This window comes from Sarcophilus harrisii, chromosome 5, assembly GCF_902635505.1.
Source record: "Sarcophilus harrisii chromosome 5, mSarHar1.11, whole genome shotgun sequence".
NCBI lineage: Eukaryota > Metazoa > Chordata > Mammalia > Dasyuromorphia > Dasyuridae > Sarcophilus > Sarcophilus harrisii.
The window spans coordinates 56312811-56338903 of record NC_045430.1 but is presented as its reverse complement, the minus strand read 5'-3'; the positions used below and the strand labels follow the sequence as shown (position 1 = coordinate 56338903).

General features: G+C 34.3%; 1 protein-coding gene across 3 annotated transcripts in view; it reads left to right on the top strand.

Annotated features, from left to right (window-relative positions):
• The window catches only part of TRHDE (thyrotropin releasing hormone degrading enzyme), a 530611-nt gene that overhangs the window by 271195 nt on the left and 233323 nt on the right, over nt 1-26093 (top strand). For all 3 annotated transcript variants that reach the window (XM_031938822.1, XM_031938821.1, XM_031938820.1), the window contains exon 6: nt 9606-9743. In XM_031938822.1, the coding sequence (XP_031794682.1) occupies nt 9606-9743 (138 nt within the window). The remainder of the gene's footprint in view (nt 1-9605; nt 9744-26093) is intronic.

The window sequence follows — 26093 nt, the reverse complement described above, 5'->3', positions numbered from 1 at the left end:
TGCTATTATTATCTCTATTTCATAGATGGGAAAACGAAGTTAAGAAAACGTTAAGTGACTTGCTGAGCATCACAAGCTAAATGTCAGAGACCGTATTTTCAGATCTTCTGTACTTCAAGCTTGCATCTTGATAGCCATTTAGGTGTGAAAACTCTTTGAAGAGGGGAAAAAAAACATATTTTTAAAATATGAAGAATAATAATGAACCTGGAAAGCAATTTCTTCCAAAGATCTGTCTGTGCATTGCTCTTAGAACATGTCCAAATCAAAAGACATAATCTGCTAGCTTCTCTACTAAATGTGTACAGACCACCAAATCAGTTTGGTGGCCTTTCCATCTAGTTTTGATCACATGAAATTGATTTCTAGCCAAACCAAGAAGATAGACTTCATACAGGAGAGACCACCTTATACAACAATTAGAGGAAAAAAATGTATTTCATTCATCACATACAAGTGTCACTCATTTTATCAATTGATTCCACACATTCAGAGCAAAGAGTACATTTCATAGGGTGAATGGTCTTTTTGCTGGCCTTTATTTTATCACAGTTGGTTTTGGTGATAACTTTATTGGAGAAGTGAAGATACTGTCTGTTACTGATGGCAGTCGCATTAAATCCTTTGCTTTTTTCCTCAGAAAAAGACATTTATTTATGATGTTTTAACAGCCACATTCACTAAAATGTATCTCAATTGTCCTCTTATAAGAGAATGATATATTATAAATTTATGTTATTAAGTAATTCGACTTGGCAAAAGTATGGGTCAGGTCATATCCCCTGAATACATTGTGCTGTATAGTAGTACAGTGCTAGAGTTAGGTCAGGAAGACAAAGCTTAGCATTAGCTGTGAGATGATGGGTAACTCATTCTTGGAGCCTCAGTTTCATTTCTGTAAAGTGGGAGACTATAATATCTATGTTATCTGCCCCATAAGACTGCTGCATGACTCATATGAGATAATGTGTGTGAAGTACTTTGGAAATTTTAAAATGATCTATAAACATCAGCTATTGTTGTTATTATTTTGCCATAACAGGCTAAGTCTCTAATGTGGGTATTACCCTTGCCACTGAGTAGCAGCAAGATAATGGAGTTTCACAGTAAATACTCTCAGTAAACATGTGGATTGTCTCACATTAAGTGAACCAGAAAGCTACTGAGCTTCAATAGCAAACAGTGTATTATGTCATGCAGGGAGCATTGAATAATTTCTGCACACTAGCAGTTTCCTTTGAAATCCTTTGTGCTAACATATACCTGGGCATAAAGATAACTATTAATGGGGAATCACTAAACTAAGCTTCATTTTGCTAAATACTTGGAGCATCTCAAAATGTATTGCCTCAAACCTTGATAAATATTCTCAATTGCTTATCTCACCAGCAAGATTAAAATAGTAAAAATGAGTACTGCTATTAGACTCAGTGTATTTTTAATGTGCTCTAACTGAAATGGATTCTTAAAATGTATCAAGCATCTCAATAACATGATCAGAGACTTTTAAGCTTCTTTAAAATATTGAATGGTTTAAATTTTTAAATGGTCTATACATAACATTTTCTTAGTTGAGGTGATCGTTTTGCCATTCTTTGTGAAAATAGATGTTATTTAATTCTTCTTTAGAATTGGTTCTTTACTGGTTAATCAAAGATTAGCAAGGAAGGTGAGGAGAAAGTAAGATATCTGTTTGCTTACTTCTAATTCATTTGTTTGGCTGCACACATTAAAAGTCAACTAGAGTTTTGAATTCTATAAAGTTTGGCTATGCTAGCATTTCATGTAATCACAGAATCTTAAAATCTTAATTGCAAAGTACCACAAAGGCCTTCTAATCCAAGTCTTACTGGATCAAAAATTCTCCTCTACAACTTGCTTGTCAAACGTCAGTCAACCTTTTCTTGGAAATCCTCAATTAAGGGAGACCCATTATTTCTCATGGCAATTAAATGAGATAATCTATATAAAGTGCTAAGTAAAGTGTCTGGCAAACAATAGGTACTTAATAAATATTTCTTTGCTTCCCATTTCCCAAAACATTTCACTTATTCATGATTCTAATAGTTAGAAAAGTTTTCCTTACATCAAAGGCAAAATCTGCCTTGCTCTATCTTTCACTCTAAAATAGAGTGGGGGAAAAAAAAAGTAGATTCTTTGATATTGCTGAGATGTGAGAATGGGTTCAGAGGTACCTGTAGGTCAACCTTGAAAAGAATTCACTAACTCAAGACACTGTGGCAAAAAGGAAAGTTTTATTTTTGCTAAGAAAGAATTCTCTTAGCAGATAAATGCCTCATCAAATCCGGAGATTTGTAAGGAGTGTACTGACAGTTCTTAGTTTTATGGGCAAATCCTGGCCTGGGGTTAGGGGCAGTTTGAGTTAATTTATCACACTGAGCTCTCCAATTGAATAAACTACTAGGAGTAATTCTGGACTAATTTTCAACTCAATAGAGGGTATAGCTGCTCAATAGAGGGTGGTGCCAGTCCCTGCCAGGATAATAGAATGGTACTACTTATCTTGATTCCTTGGGGCAGGTCTCTCCCAGAGGAGAGCTCCTCAGTTTCGCTCCCATTGCCCCAAAAAGTTCAAGGGGAACACTATTTGCATCAATATCACAGCTCATGATTCAGAAATGCTGCAACACATTTGATTAATGTGATACAAAAAACAGATCTAATAACAAATTTGACCGCTGGGTAAGCATTTAAATCTCATTTGTTTTTCAATATTTTACAGTGCAGAACTCCACAGCTCATAAATATTATGAAATATGAAAGTGATATGTATGCCCACATAGAAAAATATTTTTAAATGGATATGTTGGTTTATGATGGCTAAATTCCATGAACTAGATAGTGGGAACAGTTATTAATTAGTGGGTAGTCCTCTGTTCTCAATCAGAAGGACTATTTCATTGAATTGATGGGACAGTATTATTAGGATATGCTAATATTTCAAAACAGTGGTCATTGACTTCAGTAATGTAAGTATGCATTTCTTTCTTTACTTCTTCCCCAAACTCATTGTTGCATGGATTTTTAAAACTATTTTAAAAAATATGCTAGCATTCTCTGGAAAATACTTACCACTTGATTATAGGGAAAGAACAGAATGTCATTGGAGGTACACTGTACTCATTAATTGATCATATTAGTTTCTTTAAAGTCTTTATTATAAAATAAAAGAACATAACAAACTGCTAGGTGGCATAATGGGTAGAGTACCAGACCTGGAGTCAGGAAGATCTGAATTCATATTTGATCTCAGACATTAACAATGTGACCCTTGCCTGGTCACTTGAACTTGTTTGCCTATTTCCTCAACTGTAAAATGAGCTGGAGAAGGAAATGACAAACCACTCCAGTATTTTTTCCAAAAACAAACAAATAAACAAAAAACAACTCAACAACAACAACACAAAATAACAACATAGCAAAAAACTACAACAAAAATAAAACAAGCCAATTTGTTTCACATTTTCCAATACTGCAAAATGAATTAACCCATTTCATTCTGCTTTAAATAAGACACTTCCAAGGCAAAATACTCCAAGATACCCCCAAATACCCAGTAACATAACAAAAATGCACTTTATAAAACACTGAAATTAAAGAATTAATTAAAAAACATTAAACCTTTTCAAACTTTTGGAATTTTAAGGCCCTATGCCAATCTTCAGTTCATTTCACCTCATCTCCACTTTGGCTTCTTTGAAGTCTCAGCTAAAGTTTCATTTTTTGCAAGAAAACCCTCCCTTCTTCCACTAATGCTAATTCCTTCCTGGTTGTACACATTTTGTTTGCATGGCATCTTCCCCATAAGACTGTGGACTCTTTGCAGACAGGGAATTTTTCTTCTTTGTATCCCTAGCACTGACACAGGAAGCACTAGATAAGTGCTGACTGACTTAAACAAACATTTAATAAGTTTCTGTGATAAATGTAATTTTAAAACTGCCTTTGATTAGAACATGTTGCTCCCAACAGTAAGAAATCTCTTCCCTATGCTAATTTACTTAAAATATACTTTTACATAAAAATGTATATTTTATGGTTTTTCCATTTTTATTTGCTAATAATATTGATATAAAGTCCTTTAAAAATAAGTAATCTTAAGAATTGAGAAACTGAATTATGATACAAACTTGCTTTTTATTCATTATTCTTATGCATTGATTTGTTGTTGTTGCTATTCAGTCATTTCAGTTGTCGGTGACTCTTCATGACCCCATTATGTAAAGGGAAAGGCCTTGACACCATTTGAACTTATATACCTTCTTCTGCAGAAACATTTTATTCCCAATGGAATGCCCATTTATTTTTTCTCAATTTTTAAGTGTACTAAAAACTTAACTCCTTAAAAGAATCTTCCAGAAAATGACACTTTTGTTATTCTGTTTTTGTAAAAATCTGTGACTTTTTCAGTTTAGCGATCTAGTTGCTAATGTATTAACACAAATTATGTTAAAATGTAAAATTGCAATGTACATGATATAATTAAGCTGAGATACTTCTATATATATATATATATTATTGATAATAAGTAATGATACAAAGATTGAAAGTGGAAATTCTTTTTTTTTTTTAAATATTTTTTTTTATTTACAAGTTATATGCATGGGTAATTTTACAGCATTGACAATTGCCAAACTTTTTCTTCCAATTTTTCCCCTCCTTCCCTCCACCCCCCTCCCCTAGATGTCAGGATGACCAGTAGATGTTAAATATATTAAAGTATAAATTAGATACACAATAAGTATACATGACCAAACCGTTTTTTGCTGTACAAAAAAAATTGGACTCTGAAATATTGTACAATTAGCCTGTGAAGGAAATCCAAAATGCAGGCAGGAAAAAATATAAGGATTGGGAATTCAGTGTAATGGTTCTTAGTCATCTCCCAGAATTCTTCCTCTGGGTGTAGCTGTTCAGTTCATTATTGTTCCATTGGAACTGATTTGGTTCATCTCCTTGCTGAGGATGGCCAGGTCCATCAGAACTGGTCATCATATAATATTGTTGTTGAAGTATATAATGATCTCTTGGTCCTGCTCGTTTCACTCAGCATCAGTTCGCGTAAGTCTCTCCAGGCCTTTCTGAAATCATCCTGTTGGTCATTTCTTACAGAACAATAATATTCCATAATATTCATATACAACAATTTATTCAGCATTCAGTTTCCAGTTTCTAGCCACTACAAAGAGAGCTGCCACAAACATTCGTGCACATACAGGTCCCTTTCCCTTCTTTATGATCTCTTTAGGAAATAAGGACAGTAGTAATACTGCTGGATCAAAGGGTATGCACAGTTTGATAACTTTTTGAGCATAATTCCATATTGCTCTCCAGAATGGTTGGAAGTATTCACAATTCCACCAATAATGTATTAGTGTTCCTGTTTTCCCACATCCCCTCCAGCATTCCGCATTATCTTTCCCTGTCATTCTAGACAGTCTGACAGGTGTGTAGTGGTATCTCAGAATTGTCTTAATTTGCATTTCTCTGATTAATAATGACTCGGAGCATCTTTTCATATGGATATAAATAGTTTCAATTTGTCTGAGAATTGTCTGTTCATATCCTTTGACCAGTTATCAATTGGAGAATGGCTTGATTGCTCATAAATTAGAGTCAATTCTCTATATATTTTGGAAATGAGTCCTTTATCAGAACCTTTGATTGTAAAAATATTTCCCCAGTTTATTGCTTCCCTTCTAATCTTGTCTGCATTAGTTTTGTTTATACAAAAACTTTTCAATTTGATATAATCAAAATTTTCTATTTTTGATCAGTAATGATTTCTAGTTCTTCTTTGGTCATAAATTCCTTCCTCTTCCACAGGTCTGAGAGGTAAACTATCCTGTGTCCCTCTAATTTATTTATGATCTCATTCTTTATGCCTAGGTCATGAACTCATTTTTACCTTATCTTGGTGTACGGTGTTAAGTGTGGGTCGATGTCTAGTTTCTACAATGCTAGTTTCCAATTTTCCCAGTAATTTTTGTCAAACAGTAAGTTCTTATCCCAAAATCTGGGGTCTCTTGGTTTATCAAACACTAGATTGCTATAGTTATTGACTGCTTTGTCCTTTGAACCTAACCTATTCACTGATCAACTAATCCATTCCTTAGCCAATACCAAATGGTTTTGATAACTGCTGCTTTATAATATAATTTTAGATCTGGTACAGCTAGGCCACCTTCATTTGATTTTTTTTTTCCATTAATTCTCTTGAAATTCTTGACCTTTTGTTTTTCCATATGAACTTTGTTGTTATTTTTTCTAGGTCATTAAAATAGTTTTTTGGGAGTCTGATTGGTATAGCGCTAAACAAATAGATTGATTTAGGTAATATTGTCATCTTTATTATATTTGCTCACCCAATCCAAGAGCATTTAATATTTTTCCCATTGGTTAGATCAGACTTAATTTGTGTGAAAAGTGGTCTGTAATTTTGCTCATAAAGTTTCTGATTTTCCTTTGGCAGATAGATTCCTAAATATTTTATATTATCAGTAGTTACTTTAAATGGAATTTCTCTTTGTAACTCTGTTGGATTTTGTTAGTGATATATAAGAATGCTGATGATTTATGTGGGTTTTATTTTATATCCTGCAACTTTGCTAAAGTTGTGGATCATTTCTAATAACTTTTTAATAGAATCTCTGGGGTTCTCTAAGTATACCATCATATCATCAGCATAGAGTGATAATTTGGTTTCTTCATTGCCTACTCTAATTCCTTTAATCTCTTTCTCAACTCTTATTGCCAAAGCTAGCATTTCTAATACAATATTGAATAGTAACGGTGATAGTGGGCAACCTTGTTTCACTCCTGATCTTATTGGGAATGGTTGCAGTTTTTCCCCATTACATATGATGCTTATTGATGATTTTAAATAGATGCTACTGATTATTTTAAGGAAAAGTCCATTTATTCCTATACTTTCAAGTGTTTTTAATAGGAATGGATGTTGGATTTTGTCAAATGCTTTTTCAGCATCTATTGAAATGATCATATGTTTTTTGTTAATTTTATTATTAATATGACCAATTATACTGATAGTTTTCTTAATATTGAACTAGCCCTGCATTCCTGTTATAAATCCTACTTGATCATAATGTATTATCCTGGGGATGATTTTCTGTAGTCTTTTTGCTAATATCTTATTTAAGATTTTAGTATCAATATTCATTAGGGAGATTGGTCTATAATTTTCTTTCTCTGTTTTCAACCTACCTGGTTTAGGTATCAGTATCATGTATGTGTCATAAAAGGAATTTGGTAGGACTCCTTCATTCCCTATTTTATCAAATAATTTATATAGCATTGGGGTCAATTGTTCTTTAAATGTTTGGTAGAATTCACATGTAAATCCATCTGGTCCTGGGGATTTTTTTTTAGGGAGTTGATTAATAGCTTGTTCTATTTCTTTTTCTGAAATGGGACTATTCAAGCAATTTACTTCCTCCTCTGTTAATCTGGGAAGCCTATATTTTTGGAGGTAGTCATCCATTTCAGGTATGTTATCAGATTTATTGGCATAAAGTTGGGCAAAGTAACTCATTATTTTTCTAATTTTCTCTTCTTTGATGGAAAGTTCTCCCTTTTCATTTTTAAGACTACTAATTTGATTTTCCTTCCTCCTTTTTCTAATCAGATTTACCAAAAGCTTATATATTTTATTGTTTTTTTCATAGAATCAACTCTTAGTTTTATTTATTAGTTCAATAGTTTTTTTACTTTCAATATTATTAATTTCTCCTTTTAATTTTAGAATTTCAAATTTAGTATTTGATTGGGGGTTTTTAATTTGGTCTTCTTTTAGCTTTTTAAATTGAATTGGGATTCATTGATCTTCTCTTTCTCTGTTTTATTCAAGTAAGCCTCTAAGAATATAAAATTTCCTCTTATTACCGCTTTGGCTGCATCCCACAAATTTTGGTATGATGTCTCATCATTGTCATTATCTTGAGTGAAATTATCAATTGTGTCTATAATTTGCCGTTTCACCCAATCTTTCTTTAAGATGAGATTATTTAGTTTCCAATTACTTTTTGATCTATTTACCCCTAACCCATGTTTTGTAAATAAAAAGGTATAGTAATAATAAAAAAATTTAAAAAGAGAGTTACTGTGGCTGAAAAATTCATTACTTCTCAGCCAATTGGTTGATGAGATTAGTATGATGATAATCTTAGCTAATGTTTCTTAGCTGGGCTTTGAACAGCTAGAATATAAAATGTCTAGGCCCATGTGCAAAACTTTTCCAGCTTGTTAAGATCTTCTAGAATTTATTTCACCCCCTCTGCACCTTCCCCTCTCACTATATACCCCCATAGCAAGATGAGAAGTCAGGGTAGGCATAAGGCCTTTAGTGAAGACCTGGTTATCTTTACTCAAATGATGGGATTTTATTTGAAGTCTTGATATTGTTTTATAGAATTATCTTGAATTGCTAAACCTTGCTCTCTGATGTGCTGAATTAATACCTGGGTACTGATCAGTAACTGAATTTAGTCGTTAATAACTGATTCCTTTAGGGATGAGCTGTTTGTCCTACAGATTGACACTCCCACACATATACAGACAGACACAAAGACAGAGAGAACCACACACAGAGACAGAGACGCACATACACAGATAGAGATAGAGAGGCAGAAACAGACTGACATGGAGACAGAGAAATGGAAGCACAAAGAGAAAAATAGAAGCAGAGAGAAAACCTTTTCTTATGTCCCCTTTTATGTTGGTGAAGATCTTGAGGCAATTGACCAGGACAAATTTTTAGGAGTATTGCTACTAAAACTCACCCTGTTCCTAAAGAAACTTTCATTAAAAGTCACCTTTTCTTTTTAAATGTAAAGAGCATTTTTTAAAAGCATGTAGGACATAAATGAATGAATGAAAATACGTTTAAGTGCTTACTGTGTGCCAAGCACTGCCAAGAACACATCAAATGTCATAACATAATATTAAATATACAGAAATTATGAAAATATGTTAAAACAATGTGAAATAGAAATTGTTTTAAAATTTTCCATCTGTTTTGACTCCTTTATAACACAGAGTAAATCATTTTAGTAGATGCTTATTATTTTCTATACATATGCACATGTGGAGATATCACTTTTTAATTTAACATATTTTCATAATTATTAGTGTTTTCAATACTGTAAAATCTTCTAGCAATTATGTATATTCGTGTATATATGTGTGGCATAAACAGCACCGAGACTGCTTAAATTAGGCCAAAGTGATGACAGCAGATTTACTTTAAACGTTAAGAGTGACATTTCAGTTCTCACATTGCAGTGCACTGATGCAAAATTGAGAATTTTATTTACTTTTTTTATAAGCTAAGTTTTATTTCAATTCAGCTGAATTTTACTATATATTTACTGAGAACCAACTCATTAATTTTGCATCTTTTTATACACTGATTTCTTTTATTGGAGTCTGGCAAAATTTAATATATGGTATTGTCCCTTGTCATTTCTAAGTGATACACATTATTTTTGTGTTGTTGTGAATATAATGTACATAATTATCTGTCACTCATGTCATTCATTATATTATCTTATCTACTGTATTTGCAGGAAAAACAGAGATTTCTGACTGATGTGCTCCATGAAGTGATGCTACTGGATGGCCTGGCCAGTTCACACCCAGTATCCCAAGAAGTGATCGAGGCCACTGACATTGACAGGGTTTTTGACTGGATCGCATATAAAAAGGTAAGACCAGATAAAGCACGTGGCAGTCCATCATGGCATCATTCTGTATTTTGTTGTCATTGTTGCAATTGTTGCATCAATAAAATAGACATGATAAAGCTTTTCAGGATTTGGGAGGATAACGGAATTGATATCTAGACAAGTGATCTTTAAAAAGTTTTAGAGACATGATTTCTGGATAGCATTTTAACAAAAGGTTAGTGGTACTCATGAATGCCAGAGACAAGTTATGGCAGCAGGTTCATTGTTTATGTGCCCTTGGAAAAGGAATGTTCCTTAGAGTAACAATTAGCTCTGATTGGTTAATAATTAATGAAAGAATGAATATTACAATGAAGGATTGGACCTATTCTAATGAACTTTCATTATGTCTAAATTATCCAGCCTTGGGCAATCTATTCAAGGGATTTTCCCCCCACTCAAACCTTGTTGTAAGTGTGAGTGGAGTCTGACCAAGATTGAGGCCAGTTAATTCTATCTCATCACTAATGTCCCACAAGAGACTGAACTTTGAAATGTGGATTACAGAAAAAGGAAAAGTAATGGATCTTCCCAAATCACTGATTATTAATATTCAATTCTCTGTATAATTTCCATTACTTTTTTAAAGATTGCTGACATCTTGCAATAAGATATATCTCCCAATCTCTAAACATATCTAGTTAGTCTGTATGTTTTGTTCAGAAAGATGAGGGCTGGTATAATATATGTGTATACATGATTAATTTTTGTGAATGTTTCATTGACAGTTAAAAATGTAAACTTTTGTTTTACTTTCCTCATATTATCCAACTTTTAAAAAATTCTAGTTACTATATATGTATGCATACACATTACATCATTAATCTCTTAAACATTAATCTTATATGCACATATACACTAATAATGGTATCTCTGGCTAAAAAGTATGGCCAGTTTAATAACTTTATTTGAATAATTCTAAATTGCTTTCCAAATTAGTTGTAGTGATTGATGTTCAAGATTAAAAATGTACTAGTGTGGAGATCTTTCCCACAAAACCCTGCAATATTGATTATTTTTGTCTCTTGTCATTGTCAGTTTGTGGTATGTGATGTGAAACCCTGAGGGTTGTTCTGATTTGCATTCTATTATTAGGGATTTGGAGTATTCTTTCATTCCTTATTAAGGGTTGTTAATGGTTTTCAGTTCTTCTTTTGAAAACTATTCTTATCGAAATTGAAACTATTTCTAGTCATATGAAAAGATGCTCCAAGTCATTATTAATCAGAGAAATGCAAATTAAGACAACTCTAAGATACCACTACACACCTGTCAGATTGGCTAAGATGACAGGAAAAAATAATGATGATTGTTGGAGGGGATGCGGGAAAACTGGGACATTGATGCATTGTTGGTGGAGTTGTGAACGAATCCAGCCATTCTGGAGAGTAGTTTGGAACTATGCTCAAAAAGTTTTATCAAACTGTGCATACCCTTTGATCCAGTAGTGTTACTACTGGGCTTATATGCCAAAGAGATCATAAAGAAGAGAAATGGACCTGTATGTGCACGAATGTTTGTGGCAGCCCTTTTTGTAGTGGCTAGAAACTGGAAACTGAGTGGATATCCATCAGTTGGAGAATGGCTGAATAAATTGAGGTATATGAATATTATGGAATATTATTGTTCTGTAAGAAATGACCAACAGGATGATTTCAGAAAGGCCTGGAGAGACTTACACGAACTGATGCTGAGTGAAATGAGCAGGACCAGGAGATCATTATATACTTCAACAACAATACTATATGATGACCAGTTCTGATGGACCTGGCCATCCTCAGCAATGAGATCAACCAAATCATTTCCAATGGAGCAGTAATGAACTGAACCAGCTACGCTCAGAGAAAGAACTCTGGGAGATGACTAAAAACCATTACATTGAATTCCCAATCACTATATTTATGCACACCTGCATTTTTGATTTCCTTCACAAGCTAATTGTACAATATTGTATAGTATATAATAGGCAATATATAGCAATATATTATACTATTGTACTACTATACATACTATACTACTATATAGTAGTACTACTACTATATAGTAGTACTATATAGTAGTACAATATAGTATGTATACTAATATGTATAGTATAATAGTATAATAATAGTATAATAGTATAATAGTATATAATGATCTCCTGGTCCTGCTCATTTCACTCAACATCAGTTCGTGTAAGTCTCTCCAGGCCTTTCTGAAATCATCCTGTTGGTCATTTCTTACAGAACAGTAATATTCCATAATATTCATATACCACGATTTATTCAGCCATTCTCCAACTGATGGACATCCATTCAGTTTCCAGGTTTTAGCCACTACAAAAAGGGCTGCCACAAACATTCGTGCACATACAGGTCCCTTTCCCTTCTTTATAACCTCTTTGAGATATAATCCCAGTAGTAACACTGCTGGATCAAAGGGTATGCACAGTTTGATAACTTTTTGAGCATAGTTCCAAACTACTCTCCAAAATGGTTGGATTCGTTCACAACTCCACCAACAATGGATCAATGTCCCAGTTTTCCCGCATCCCCTCCAACAATCATCATTAATTTTTCCTGTCATCTTAGCCAATCTGACAGGTGTGTAGTGGTATCTTAGAGTTGTCTTAATTTTCATTTCTCTGATTAATAATGACTTGGAGCATCTTTTCATATGGCTAGAAATGGTTTCAATTTCTTTGTCTGAGAATTGTCTGTTCATATCCTTTGACCATTTATCAATTGGAGAATGGCTTGATTTCTTATAAATTAGAGTCAATTCTCTACTATTTTGGAAATGAATTCTTTATCAGAACCTTTGACTGTAAAAATATTTTCCCAGTTTATTGCTTCCCTTCTCATCTTGTCTGCATTAGTTTTGTTTGTACAAAAACTTTTCAATTTGATATAATCACATTTTTCTATTTTGTGATCAATAACGATCTCTATTTCTTCAATGTTCATAAATTCCTTCCTCTTCCACAGGTCTGAGAGGTAAACTATCCTATGCTCTTCCAATTTATTTTATAATCTCATTCTTTATGCCTAGGTCATGGACTGATTTTGACCTTATCTTGGTGTACAGTGTTAAGTATGGGTCAATGCCTAGTTTCTGCCATACTAATTTCCAATTTTCCCAGAATCAAGTAACTCTTGAAATCTTGTAGAGAGAGAGAAAATAACTCAGCTATCTTTAGTTGTTCAGACCAATTGTGTGAACTCCAATTTCTGGCCTTCTTTAGCCTCTGGAAATTCTTTAAACAATAGTTTGTGAGAGAATTCTATTTTATTTTAAAAGGAACATTTCTTAGCAAGCTCTATAGAATGAAAAATTCTTATAATTTCTTTTATATTGATCTTTAGCTATATTTTAAGGACTTAATTTTTTTATTATAGATTATTCAATTCTGACTTCCCTGTTTTACTATGTTATTTTCCTTTCAACCCATCCCATTTCTTTATTTCAAGGTCCTGTTAACCCATGGAATAGCATTCTGTTGAGGACAATTTAATAAAATATCAGAAAATAATTTAATTTGAAAAATTTGGGTCATCCATTCTTCCCTAACTAGCCACCCCTTTTGTCTTCTTTTTCAATAGAAGTTAACATTGAACTCTTAAAATGTTTTCTGGGCCATACCTCTAAAGATTTCCAATCATTTAACATATCCTTGGAATTTATTCCAGGAATACATATTTTCTTTGATGAAAACATTTTATTGGTGGGGAAATTCTTCTATTAACACAGATTGCAGTACTTCCATTCCTTATTCTGTATTGTATAGTATATGTTTTCTCATAAATTTTCTACAGAAAGTTCACCTGATATAGTGAAAGCTTTTTTTGTTTTTTAAAATTATAGTTTCAAAAGTACTTATGTACTAGTACCAGCTATTAAATATATGACCTAATTTTTTTCTATGACACTAATTCCGCTCTTTCTAGCATACATACACACACACACATACACACACACTTGTATACACATGCATATATACACACATAGATAAATGCATATGCATTTTGCATGTATTATAGAAATTTTATATTGCTATATAGCAATATATTATATTGTGTGTGTGTATATGTGTGTGTGTGTGTGTGTGTGTGTGTGTGTATATATATACACACAAGCAGGAGAGCCACCACAACAGTGTCTGTTTTGAAGTCTGTCTCAGTCCAAGAACTTGACCTCCGGCCTCCAGTCCTCTGTCTTCTCCAAGTCTCCTTGAGTCCTCTTCCAAGTCTGCCTCTGACCTCTTAAATACTCTATTACAATTAAATCCATTCATCATACTAAGTATAAGCCAATAATTATTTCACTAGGGAACCATTATTTGTTGTAAGATTAATTCAATCATACTGAACTAGAGAACTATTAATCACTATGCTAAACTAGATAACCATTGTCTTATCAATTCCACTGAGTTAATGCCTTGTTGTAAGAATCCTTATTTCAAGTACACTTTTCCAGAGTTCTAGCGCATTACAATTGTTAATTGTAAACATTCCATTGTCTACTTATATAAACCACAAATCTTCCAATGTTTTTTGAGTTGTTTATAATTTTATTCTTTCAGGATCATATTATTCTATGATTCATAGCTATATATCATCAGAAGTGTTTTTGGCAGAAATTATCAAGGAACAGAAAGAATCACTGATTTAAATCACCTTTATATATGAATACCCATTTGACTGGATAGGGATAATTGATGGGAATATATATTGGAAAACTTGATGTTCTATAGGATATGTCCAAAGTGCGCATGCATGTTTATAATGAAATTAGTTTGTATATGTAATATGTCTGTGATGTATATAAGTATGTTGTACTACATTTTTCCAAAGGCCCCTTCTAACCCTTAATTTCTGTGATGCTAGGGGAAAAAAACTAAAAGAAGATCAAGACTAGGAAACAAAGAATATGGAAGAGAAGAAAGTATAGTAAAAAGATGAAAATAATGTCTCTGGACAAGAAGAAAAATATAGATAGAGGTTTTTTTTTTTTTTTTTTTTTTTTTTTAATTATACAGACATAAAGGGAATTGAGAAAGAAGAATCAATTGATTCAAGGACCTCTATGATGAAATTAAAAGAAAATTCACTAAATTTACTTGTGATATGTATGGATGCTAAAAAAAAAAAAAGGGGGGGGGCGGGGAAAAGAAGAGAATTGAAAGTTACCTAACCAAATTAGAAAAGGGAAATAAAAATAGAAATAAAATTAGTACAAACAAGGGAATGGTTAATTAATTCACATAGAGACAGAAGGAAAAATGTGAAGATTTAAGATGGAAAATGACTGCTAAGCATAATTACTGTGAATAATAGTGATATTATAACTAGATTTGTATAGTTCTTTGTGATTTACAAAGAACTTTCCTAATAGGTACTCTCAGGTATAGGTAATATATTTATCCTTATAAGAGCTTGTATATGAGATACCTGAAAATCAGAGATTCTATGTAATATGCTTAATGTTACTTAGTAAAATTCAGAGCCAGAAATTGAACACAGTTCTTTTAATGCTTCTAGGGCTGGTACTTCCACTTTCATACAAGTGCTTTGTAAGTGCTTTGACTTACAGTGATTCCAACTATGTTATGTCTTGTTACACTTATACAGTTTTAAGGAACTTCCTCTTGTTTCCTTTGATTCAGTATTCATCCAGGATCATTTTCTTCCTCTGTCTTTAAAGTCACATTTCCTTGAAAACAAGTAGATTACATTTACTCTAATCTGCTGCATTTGATGTATCTCTCTTTAAAAACCATCAGTGTAACCAGCAGGTCCCTCAGATTCTAGTTCTATGTCAAGATTATTGTTATTATTATTGTTTTATTATTACTATCATTCTTATTAGGTAGTAATTATGTAATGAGGATGTTATACTACATTAAAGCTTTACAAAGAATTCTACATATGTTAACTCATTTTATCCTTATGACTACTGTGTGAAGTCAATGTTATTATTATTCCCATTTTACAAGTGAGAAAGCTGCGATTGATAAAGGTTAAGTATCTAGTGACAACCAGCATCATGATCAAGACACCCTATCTCTCTATTATGAGCATTTTCTCTGACTATCTCCCATGCCTGGAGTATTTTCCTCTGCTCCTCTGTTGACCTTCCTAGTTTTTTCTAATTTCCAACTAAAATCCCATCTCCTACAGTAGGCCTTTTCTAACCTCACTTAATTCCAGGGCCTTTCCTGTTAATTATTTCCTATTCCTATCCCTGTTTCCTATATAAAACTTGTTTTGTGTATATTTATTTACATGTTTAGATATACATACTGCAGTATTCCTCCAAATGAACTGAAGTTCTAAAAAGACAAATATCTAGTACATTTTCCTCCTTTGATTGTACACAAAGATATAACATTATAGGTGGCACACAGTATGTGGTCAAATATTTGTTGAATGAATGAAAATCATTTCCTGAAATTTTTTTTTCTAGCACAAAAGATTTAAGTAGCTAAAAGAGAAATCATTTTGGACCTTCTTTTTGTCTATACAGATTTATATATTTGCTATTCTTATCTTAAATATGTATTTACAGGTTGGAAAAGCAAGGAACTAAATTTTCAAATTACTTTGGCTAAATGCAAATTGAAAAATTACAAAATTGTAAAATATCCCCTTATCAACATCTTTGAAAATCCCTCAAAAAATTTGTAGGATGAAATGTATTCTTGGTAAATCTTCCTTTTCATTTTCTTGAATGCTTTGACTTTGTTCCTGAATCACCTGAATCACAATCAATTGTTCCATACAAGTTGTGATTTTGAGAACTAAAAGATTCCAGAAGGGAGATCTCCTTTACCTCTGTGAGCTAAATGTATTCAGTGGGAGAAAAGAATATTATTGACATTTTTGTAGTAAGTGTTTGTTCCTTACACTTACTATTCAATTATTAACTGAGAATTTTGCTTATGGAAATATTTCATTTTAATCTTTTTAAAAATAAATTTATACTAGGAGATATGTGTATATACACATGTTTATATATACATATTCATATGTATATATACATGCAACTGTGTGTGTATATATATGTATATGTATATATATATGTATATGTGTATAAATATGTATATGTATGTATATGTGTATATATGTATGTGTGTATATAAACACATACAATTTCCATCTAGAACTCATCAGATATATAGAATTCCATATGTGCTTCACATGTGAATGTGAATCACAAAGATTAGAAGAATGTGGGAAAAGGTAGGGCTCCATCTGCCGGGTCATCATCCCACATATTCTACCCTTATTAGTTAGTACACAGTCAGCTAAGGTGTGAGTTACATTGTTATGATCTATATAGTTACTTTGTATGTGAGGCAGTACAAAATATCTGTGTAGTACAAAAGGAATAACATGAAATTATCACATAACAGTCCAAACATAGACTTGGTAATATACAATGGTTCCCGTGCAGCAATAAGGGGTGCACTGGGCATTTTCAGGTTTAAGCTTTCTCCACATGTCAGCATGTTGAGGGAATATTTGATCCCATATATGTGTGTCTCTTTCTTGTAGGAGACATTGTGCATTCTCCTTTTGGATCAAGGTATACATAGTTTGGAGAGAACATTTAGTCCAACTGAATAATTTGGTAACATTGTTATCAAAGCATAAATTGGCTACAGTACTATCATCGAATACATGTAGAAATTGGCCTTGGTAATTTAAAGTATTTTGGTGTGGTAGGATCGTCATGGGTAGCCATTGTGCATTAACAGTTAAGGCTTGAGATACATCCTGATCAACACCGTACAGTCTGCTGGCCAGGGTTTCAAGATCTATGGAATTAACTATACCCAAACCAGTTCCTGCCCCACCAAGCAAGGTGTCATACCAAGCTCTTCTCCTTCTGTTGCATAAAGACAAGGGAGAAAAAGTAACATTATAGTGTAATACTATTTTGTGTTGTGAAATGGAAGTATTGGTACAAGTTTTAGGAACTCTTACAATGGATGGGGGATGCCTTGTGGGTTTTTTATTCCACTTCAACAGGTGATACCACAAGACATAGAAATCATCAGTTATAGGAGTAGAATTAAAGCAGATCAAAAATAAACCATCATGTCTGGACATACTGAGAAAGAAAATAGTTTTGTTAATGACTTCAGTCCAATTATTACTTTCCAATACAGAATCTTGAGTTTCTCTATAGGTAGAAGGAGTAGAGAGTAATTAATGGGCTTTATCCCACAATTTAGAGTAACATTAGTGTATGAGATCACGGTTATATTAGTGTGAGAGTCTTTCAACTTCAATACATGAAGAACAGGCACAGGTGCAGTCCATACAGACATATCCAGGTCATATAAGGTCAATGCTGATTAGCAGGACAGTAAAACAGTCCTCGAAGTTTTCTCTTCTCTCGGAATGGTGGCATTGGTTAACCAAATGGTGAGTTCCCCATAGGCAGTGCCATCCGTGGATAACACTTCGCGAATGGAGGATCCTGAAGTCCAGGTTCGTCCCACGGAGTAACAACAGGATATCACTAAGAGATACTTAATTTCGAAGGAACATATGGGTTAATGGAAAATAATACCACTTATCATCTCCTGGATAAACATCAATAGCAGTATTTGTATTCCCTTGGGCAATTAATTCAGCTTGTTTAGGTTTATCAGTTGGGTATTTTTTCACCCACACTTTAGTTCCTAGTATTATTTTTTCAGGGGTCCAATAAATGTCATTGGAACTGCCAAATCCTTGCTCTCCTCTGTATGTAACATCAGGGGATTGATTCATTTGAGTCCATTGACCTTTCAAATAAGGCAATATTACTAATTGACATATTCTTTCTCCTGCTTTACAAGAGTAAGTTTCACTGATATGTGAATTATGTAAGCATACCTTAATTTCTCCCCTGTAATCATTATCAATAACACCACCTAAAACATGTACTTGATGTTTTAAAGATAGACCAGATCTAGAAAATAATTGTCCATAATATCCAGGAGGTAATTTAATACCAGTACCAGTATGATATAATTGTTGGCCTTGAGAAGAAATATTCACATCATGAATTACACATAAATCATATCCTGCTGATCCTAATGAAGCTCGCCAAGGTTGCCTAGCATTCTTATTTAGAGTCCACCATTGAATAGTGGAAAGAGATGATACCTTTCTTATTTGTAAATTAGGATCATCATCCTGGAGAGAGGAGTACCTTCTCTATCAGCTAAAGGTCTATTATTCAGTTGTTTTAGAGCTTCAAATAAATTTTCTTTCCATTTTCTCAAATCATTATTATCACTTAATTTCTTTAATTTTTCCTTCAATAATCCATTCATTCTTTCTATAAGTCCTGCTGCTTGAGGATAATAAGGAATATGATAAATCCATTCAATATTATTATAATTACAATATAGTTCAATTCCTTTTCCTTTAAAATGAGGCATATCACTCTGGATTTGTATGGGTGCCAATAATATAATGAAACAATGTCTAAAAGTTTTACAAGTGTTCTTTGCAGCTTTCTTATATGGACAAGCAATAAGTATCCCAGAGTAGGTATCCATACAAGAAGTATTACCCCTTGATTCATGGGCAATGGGCCTATAATAATTTGCAGATTTGAGCAGGTAGTGACCCAAGCCAGTTCCCCAGTCACCTTGCAAAGAGCACTAACTAAAGAGCTGACAGTGGGAACACTCTTCAGATATTTGTTTAAATAAGTCAAGAGGAATATTGATTCCCCTATCTAATGCCCACCTGCAAGAAGCAAGTGGACCAAGATGACCTGCAGCAGTGTGGATCCATTTTCCTAACATTAAGTCATCATCCCTAGTGGAATCACTTGAGTGCCTTTCCTTGTATTTTGATAGTTCATCTGCTCATGGTTATTTACGTTCCACGGAACTGCTTTACATGAGCATCTACATGAAACAAGACACATTATATGACACCAATCCATATTTGTAAACACAATTTCCTACCCCAGACCTCCTTATTCTTATGTTCTTCCAATGGCATCCAGACCACTTAGTCCATTGGCATGCCCATGAGTCAGTAAACAAATGAACTGATTTCCTTTTTCACTTGTATTGCTTGATAAGCAAACCATTAGTTCAGCCCACGTACTTTGGCCTTTCCTGTAGCCTCCAGAAAGTATTTTTTTACTGGATTATATGCTATTTTTAATATCTTTTGAGCTTATGTACTTGGTTGAACCGTCAGAAACCAGGATGGTCTTTTTGTTTCTGTTAAGGAATCATAACCTTGATTCCAAATTGGGACTGCTCATATATTCTGGTGTTTCCACATATTCCTGTGTTTGGAAGTTCTAAAACCTTCTATGCAGAGAGACATTCCCTCCCCCAGTTTTACTCTATTTTGAAAACTTTCCATTTAATTATAGAAGATTCTTGAGCATGTCCAATTTTGTTAGAAGTGTCCCCAAATCCAGCCTATTATGGTATAGCTGGCCTTAAAATTACCTATGATTTAAATGTCAGTTTCCACCAATGTCCAATATGCTGTTAATAATTGTTGTTCCAAAGGAGTATAATTTTGTCCTGCAGGGGAACTTTGGACAAAACCTAGGGAACATTCTTCCCTGCTGTTTTTCCAAAACCCAGTCTGATATCCATTTAAAATAGATACTTGTAATTCTACAGGCCCCTCCTTTACAAGCCATAAATTTGGGAGTCTGAAGACTTTGCTTCCTAAAGGACTGTATTCCTTATGTCCCCACTCAAATTCATATTTCTTTCAAACCTTATACAAAGACAAGATCTGGTAAATAAATATATTTTGGAATCCAAATAAGTTTTAATTTTTGTGTTTTTTCATCCGGGAGGAAAGTCCAATATTTTCTGTAATTTTCCCTCTTTTTATTCAAATTTTCCAAAAAACTTTAAATTGGGCTCCTTGTATTTTATAATTAATTTCCATTCTTTCCCTTTCATGTTCTATAAGTATCTAGCCATTTTCCCTCTGAGCAGTAGGGCTTGTATCATAATATCTCAATAATGGGTTAATTTCACATCGACCAATTGTTATCCATGTTCAGCCATATCAGATGACAAATAGTGGACTATGAAAACCTTGGGGGAATCTAGTAAAGGTATACGTCTACCAGGCCAGGTAAATCAAATTGGTCCCATTTTTAGGTTCATAAATAGAAAATTAGCAAGTCTATTCGCAAAAGAACCAGAATGACTGCACAGCTTCATTAAGTAATTTATCTGGGACGCTGCATATAAGGGAGGGGTGATTTTAATTGTCATAATTCTGTCATCCCTCGGATCCGTAGTTTTCACAGGCCAAACTGGATTATTCCAGGTAGTAAGGGGAATTAATACCCAGCCTGCAATTTCCTATATGGTTTGAGAATCTCTTTCTGTCCCTCTTGGTATCCTATTTTTTTGGTAAAATTTTGAGGAAAGGACAGAGACTGGAGGTTAACAAATTTCTTCTACAGTTATTTAAAGTCCTTATAGCAAATTGATATTGTCCATCAGGTAAATTGGGTCATCCTTTAAATTCAATTCCTATTATATACTCGGAATGGGTACAATTACTTTCCTTGTACTCCTTTTTTGAAATTTCCTATCTATTCAAAGACACTTGTCTAGCCCTAACTTTGTGTCCCCACCCTGAAATAATTATTGGAAATCCATTTTAAATTTGTAATTCCCATAAATCAATGTGGCCTCCACCCTTATGTCCACCAAAGCATTTTTAGTGTAGATCCATTTTTTCCAAAATAAAGGCACATGGGGTTATGAAGTTTAAGGATGGACACGTGGCTTAACTTTATCCTTTCCTTTTAGATGATCTAGAAAAAGGAAAAGGGAGGTGGGTGGTAGTGGGAGTTAATTCAAAGAGTATTTGTCCTTTATTTCCCCCTCTTTTATAGTATAATATCAGAGTTAATCCCATCTATTTCTTTCTTTTTCTCCTGCCTTTAAAAGGGAAAAATTTCCTTTCAGACATTCTATTATTGAGTTAAACCCAGTCTTGGGTTTATTCCCATTCTTGGGGAAGGATTCACCTAATCTTTAAATTCCTCCCAATTGAGATACTTTTTCATCACTTGTCCCAGGTTCCTGTGGCTAAGAGGTCAGAAACTGTTTGAGGCAGGAGGAGCTGTTTTTGGAGCCATGTAAGGCTATTGGGATGTCAGGAAAGTCAGCATCTCCACTAAGATGCAGTTTTCTTACTTCCTCTTTTTCATCTTTTAATTCCATCTCCCAGAGTATACCAGGGCGAGAAGCATTGGCCACTAGAGGTCAAGATTAACTTTTGAGGCAGGAGGAGCTGATTTTTACAATGGGACCAGTAATATTTGGGGGCAGTTAAAGTACATCTCCCTAAGACTGTAGTTTTATGATTTTTTCAGTCTTTGAACCCTCTCAAGTAAATACCAGGGGAAAGCATTAGGCCCATGGGGAGTCAGAAATTTCTCAAACCCAGAGAACTAGTTTCAAAAGTTGGTATTATACCATTCTGATTAAGCCCAATTTGACTAGATCTCAAATGGCTTGTTGTAAAAAGGGTTTGAAGTTAAACTGATGAATTTTAAAAATCCTGAGGATCAGCCAAACTCCACCAGCTCCTCCATCACTTACTCTAACTAGAATGAGATAGGGGCCCCTGTTTTCTGAGAAACCTCAAGTAAACGAACTTCCCTGGAAAATCCCGTAATCTCTTCTTTTCGTAGATTACCTTCTTTCAGCCCCTTCAAAAATTTGGGTCTGCCTTATCCTCTGCCTAGGAATTTTTCCCCTACTATTTTTCCCCCTTTCTCATCCTATCCCATTACAATTACACTGCCTTTATTTTGTTAACTTTCCCCTCCTGTTTCTATATTTATATTGAGCACTTGGACAGCTGCTTTTCAGCAATGCCCTTTTACAAGGATTCCCAAAATGAAATTTTGGCATTGTAAATTGAATTGTCCTGCAACGACATTTCTTTTTCCATCTGAATTTTTTCCCTTTTATCATCTAACGTGACATACCTTCCTAACACTTTAACAAAGTCCATCCTCTAAGATACCATTATTTCTTTTCCTTTTCTATTGAATGTTAATTAAGATTCAGCAAGGATCTGTTTTTTTGGCTTTCCAGTTTCCCACACCCTTGCCCAAATCTTCCCTAAGGAGGAAAAGGGCGTGTCTTCCCAACCCGGAACTTCAAATGGTGTGGGGGAATAGCGATTCTTCTTTAAAAAAAAAAAAAGATATATAGGGTATCCTGTTCGTGATGCCAATTTTTGTTCTGTTAATTGAGGATAGGTTCGGATTGCTCTTATAAATGACAATTTTTTAACTCAATTAAAATGAAAGTAAAATTTAATTATACAATACACGGAATGTTGCCTTAAAACAACCAATACAGAAATAATAAAAAAAAGAAATGAATAAGGAAAACATTTAAAATAAGAGAAAAAAGATAATCACTGATTCTGGAAAGGGGGAGGAGCGGTTGCAGCTTTCAAACTTGATCGGGAAAAGTGTTATCCCAGGCAGAATAGTATCTATCTCCGTGGGTGAAGCCCAATGAGGATTAAAACAGGACTGAATTTACAATGCTTGAAAACAAAAAGGGACAGAGCTAACTTGTTACATATAGAAAGTTAGGTATAGGAAAAATGCCAGATGGGCTTCCAAGATATGACTGATAAATGTGATGTGGAGGGCCAACCTCACTGGTATCCTTTGTCCCGTTGTGGCTAGTTCCTGGGATTGTAGAAGTGAAGCCAAACACATGTGGCATATTTCCCGGTCTCATAGAGTTAAAGAAAGGCTAAATTCCCATGGAGAGAGTTACATTCTTGAAATGGTTTGAAATGAACTTACTAATAAGAAGGTATTTCTTATTCAGATGTTAAAGCTTTTTATTTTCAAAACATATGCATAGATAATTTTTAACATTCATCCTTGAGAGAACTTTGTGTTCCAAATATTTTTCCCACCTTTCCCCCCTCTCCTAGACAGCAAGTAATCCAATATATGTCAAACATGTCTATACCTATTCCCACAATTATCTTGCTGCACAAGAAAAATCAGATCAAAAAAGAAAAAAGTGAGAAAGAAAACAAAATGCAAGGAAACAGCAACAGAAAGTATAAAAATATTATGATGGACCAACCAGTCCCCACAGTTTCTCTTTGGTGCAATTCCCTTCATCTTAAGACCATTGTTGAGAAGTGCCATGTCCTTCAAAATTGATCATCATATAATATTGCTGTTGCCACATACATCTCCTGGTTCTGCTCATTTCACTTAGTATCAATTCATGTAAATCTCTCCAGGCCTCTCTGAAATCATTCTGCTGATTGTTTCTTACAGAACAATAATATTCTATAACATGCAAATAGCATAACTTATTCAGCCATTCTCCAATTGATGGGCATCCACTGTTTCCAGTTTCTTGCCACTACAAAAAGAATAGCCACAAACATTTTTGCACATGTTGGTCCCTTTCCTCCTTTATGATCTCTTTGGGATACATGCCTAATAGAGACACTGCTGGATCAAATGATATGAAAGTCTGATAGCCCTTTGGGCATAGTTCCAAATTACTTGTTAAGATCGTGTATTTTAAGATCAGCACGAGACAGGAATTCAGTTGGGGAAAATCCGTCTTTATTCTGTGAAGAAGGATCGAGGGTGGAAGAAAGGGAATAAATGTGCATGAGTCAAAAGCTGCTCGACCAGCAGCCACACAACCAGCACTCGGAGTCTCGAACCAGCCCAACTCCCCACTTGTCTTCCTCCTCTCTTGCCTCCACCCACCAAAATGTTTTCCTTCAAACATCAGGACTTGCAAGGAGAGGGGCAGGGACCATTCTTAATCCAATCATGTATTTAATAAGAGTATAGCCCAAACCATCTAGCCTCATGTACTTGGGACCTCATGCATCAACTCAAACCTCACCCTTACATTTTTCCCTTTCTTTATTTTGGGAAACCGGTTCATGCCATTCCTGACTTAGGAGGTCAGAGCCCCCAAGGGAGGTGATCAAGCCCCCTAATTCCAGGGGAAAGGTAAAGACCCGAAAAGGTGATCACAGCCTCCCCTGACTTCCAGGAAAGGCGGGAAAGCATAAAAGGAGATGATCAGCCCCACCTGACACTGGAAGGAGATGAAAAACCAAAAAATGGGGTTGTAGGGGTTTTGGGCTGAAGGGTTTTTATGCACAAACCCATACATGGGAGGTAACACAAGCATAAATAAAGAGGTTATTGAGACCTCCCCTCAGTCATGAGGTATGTGGTGTAACAAACATAATTGTACACACAAGTAGGGAATAGAAAACAATAAAATCAACATGGTGTTGGAAAAGATCAAGAAGTCCTAGAAGGTGGGTATTAAACAACAGTCACACATACACCTTCTTCACAAAGAGATAGTCCAAACCAATCTATTGTCCATTGTTTCAATGTCAGGGAACCAATATCCCCCTAGTTTTTTGAAGTCCTTAAAAAGTCTTGTTATGTGTTAGGAATCCAATGATTCCAAGGATTTTAAATTTTAAATCTTTCATTTCTCAGAGAATCCCAATATTCTGAGGTTTTAAATTATGTCCAGAGAACCAATGATTCCTGGGGTTTTCAAGTCCTATGTCTCAAGTCAATGATTCCTGAGAGTTTTCGTCCATGGCTCAGAGAATCAATGATTCCAGGGTTTTCGTCCTATGTCTCAGAGAACCTATTCCAGGGTTTGAAGCCCAAACGTGCAAATTCAAACCCTTCCACCTCCTGGGGCAAATCAGCAACAGACCAGATATTTTTTCTTCCCTTTGTTTAAAGGTCTGTTTTCTCTCATGGAAAGGGAATTGGTCTTGGACCCATCGTTCCTTTCTCCCCGAGAGATCAAGCAAACCCCTCTCCCCAAAGCAGTTAGCCTATCTGGTCCTTTCCATTCACCACTTTCTGGCTCTCCATCACCTCGTTATCTAAAGATAACCTATGGACACATTTTTATAAAACCTTACCGGAGCCAGTGATCTTTTCAAAAATCAAAGTTAATAGATAAAGAGCTAGATTTGAAGTTCTTTAGGGTTACCTGGGTTTCCCCTTTCTTTTGTTTTGAGAGGTCTTAATATTCTGTTTCTCCTCCACTATTGCCTGTCCTTGAGGATTAAAAGGTTGGTGGTTTAAAATCATATGTGCACAAAAGGTGCAAAATGTTTCGAAGTATAAGCAGGACCATTGTTTTTTATTTTGTGGCAACCATAATGGCAAATGCTTGTATAGGAATTTGACACTTGCCCCTTTGCTGGGCAGAAAAGTGAATCCAAAGGTGTTACAAACGGATGAAAAGACAGACGACCAAAAGATTTATAATGGGTCACATCC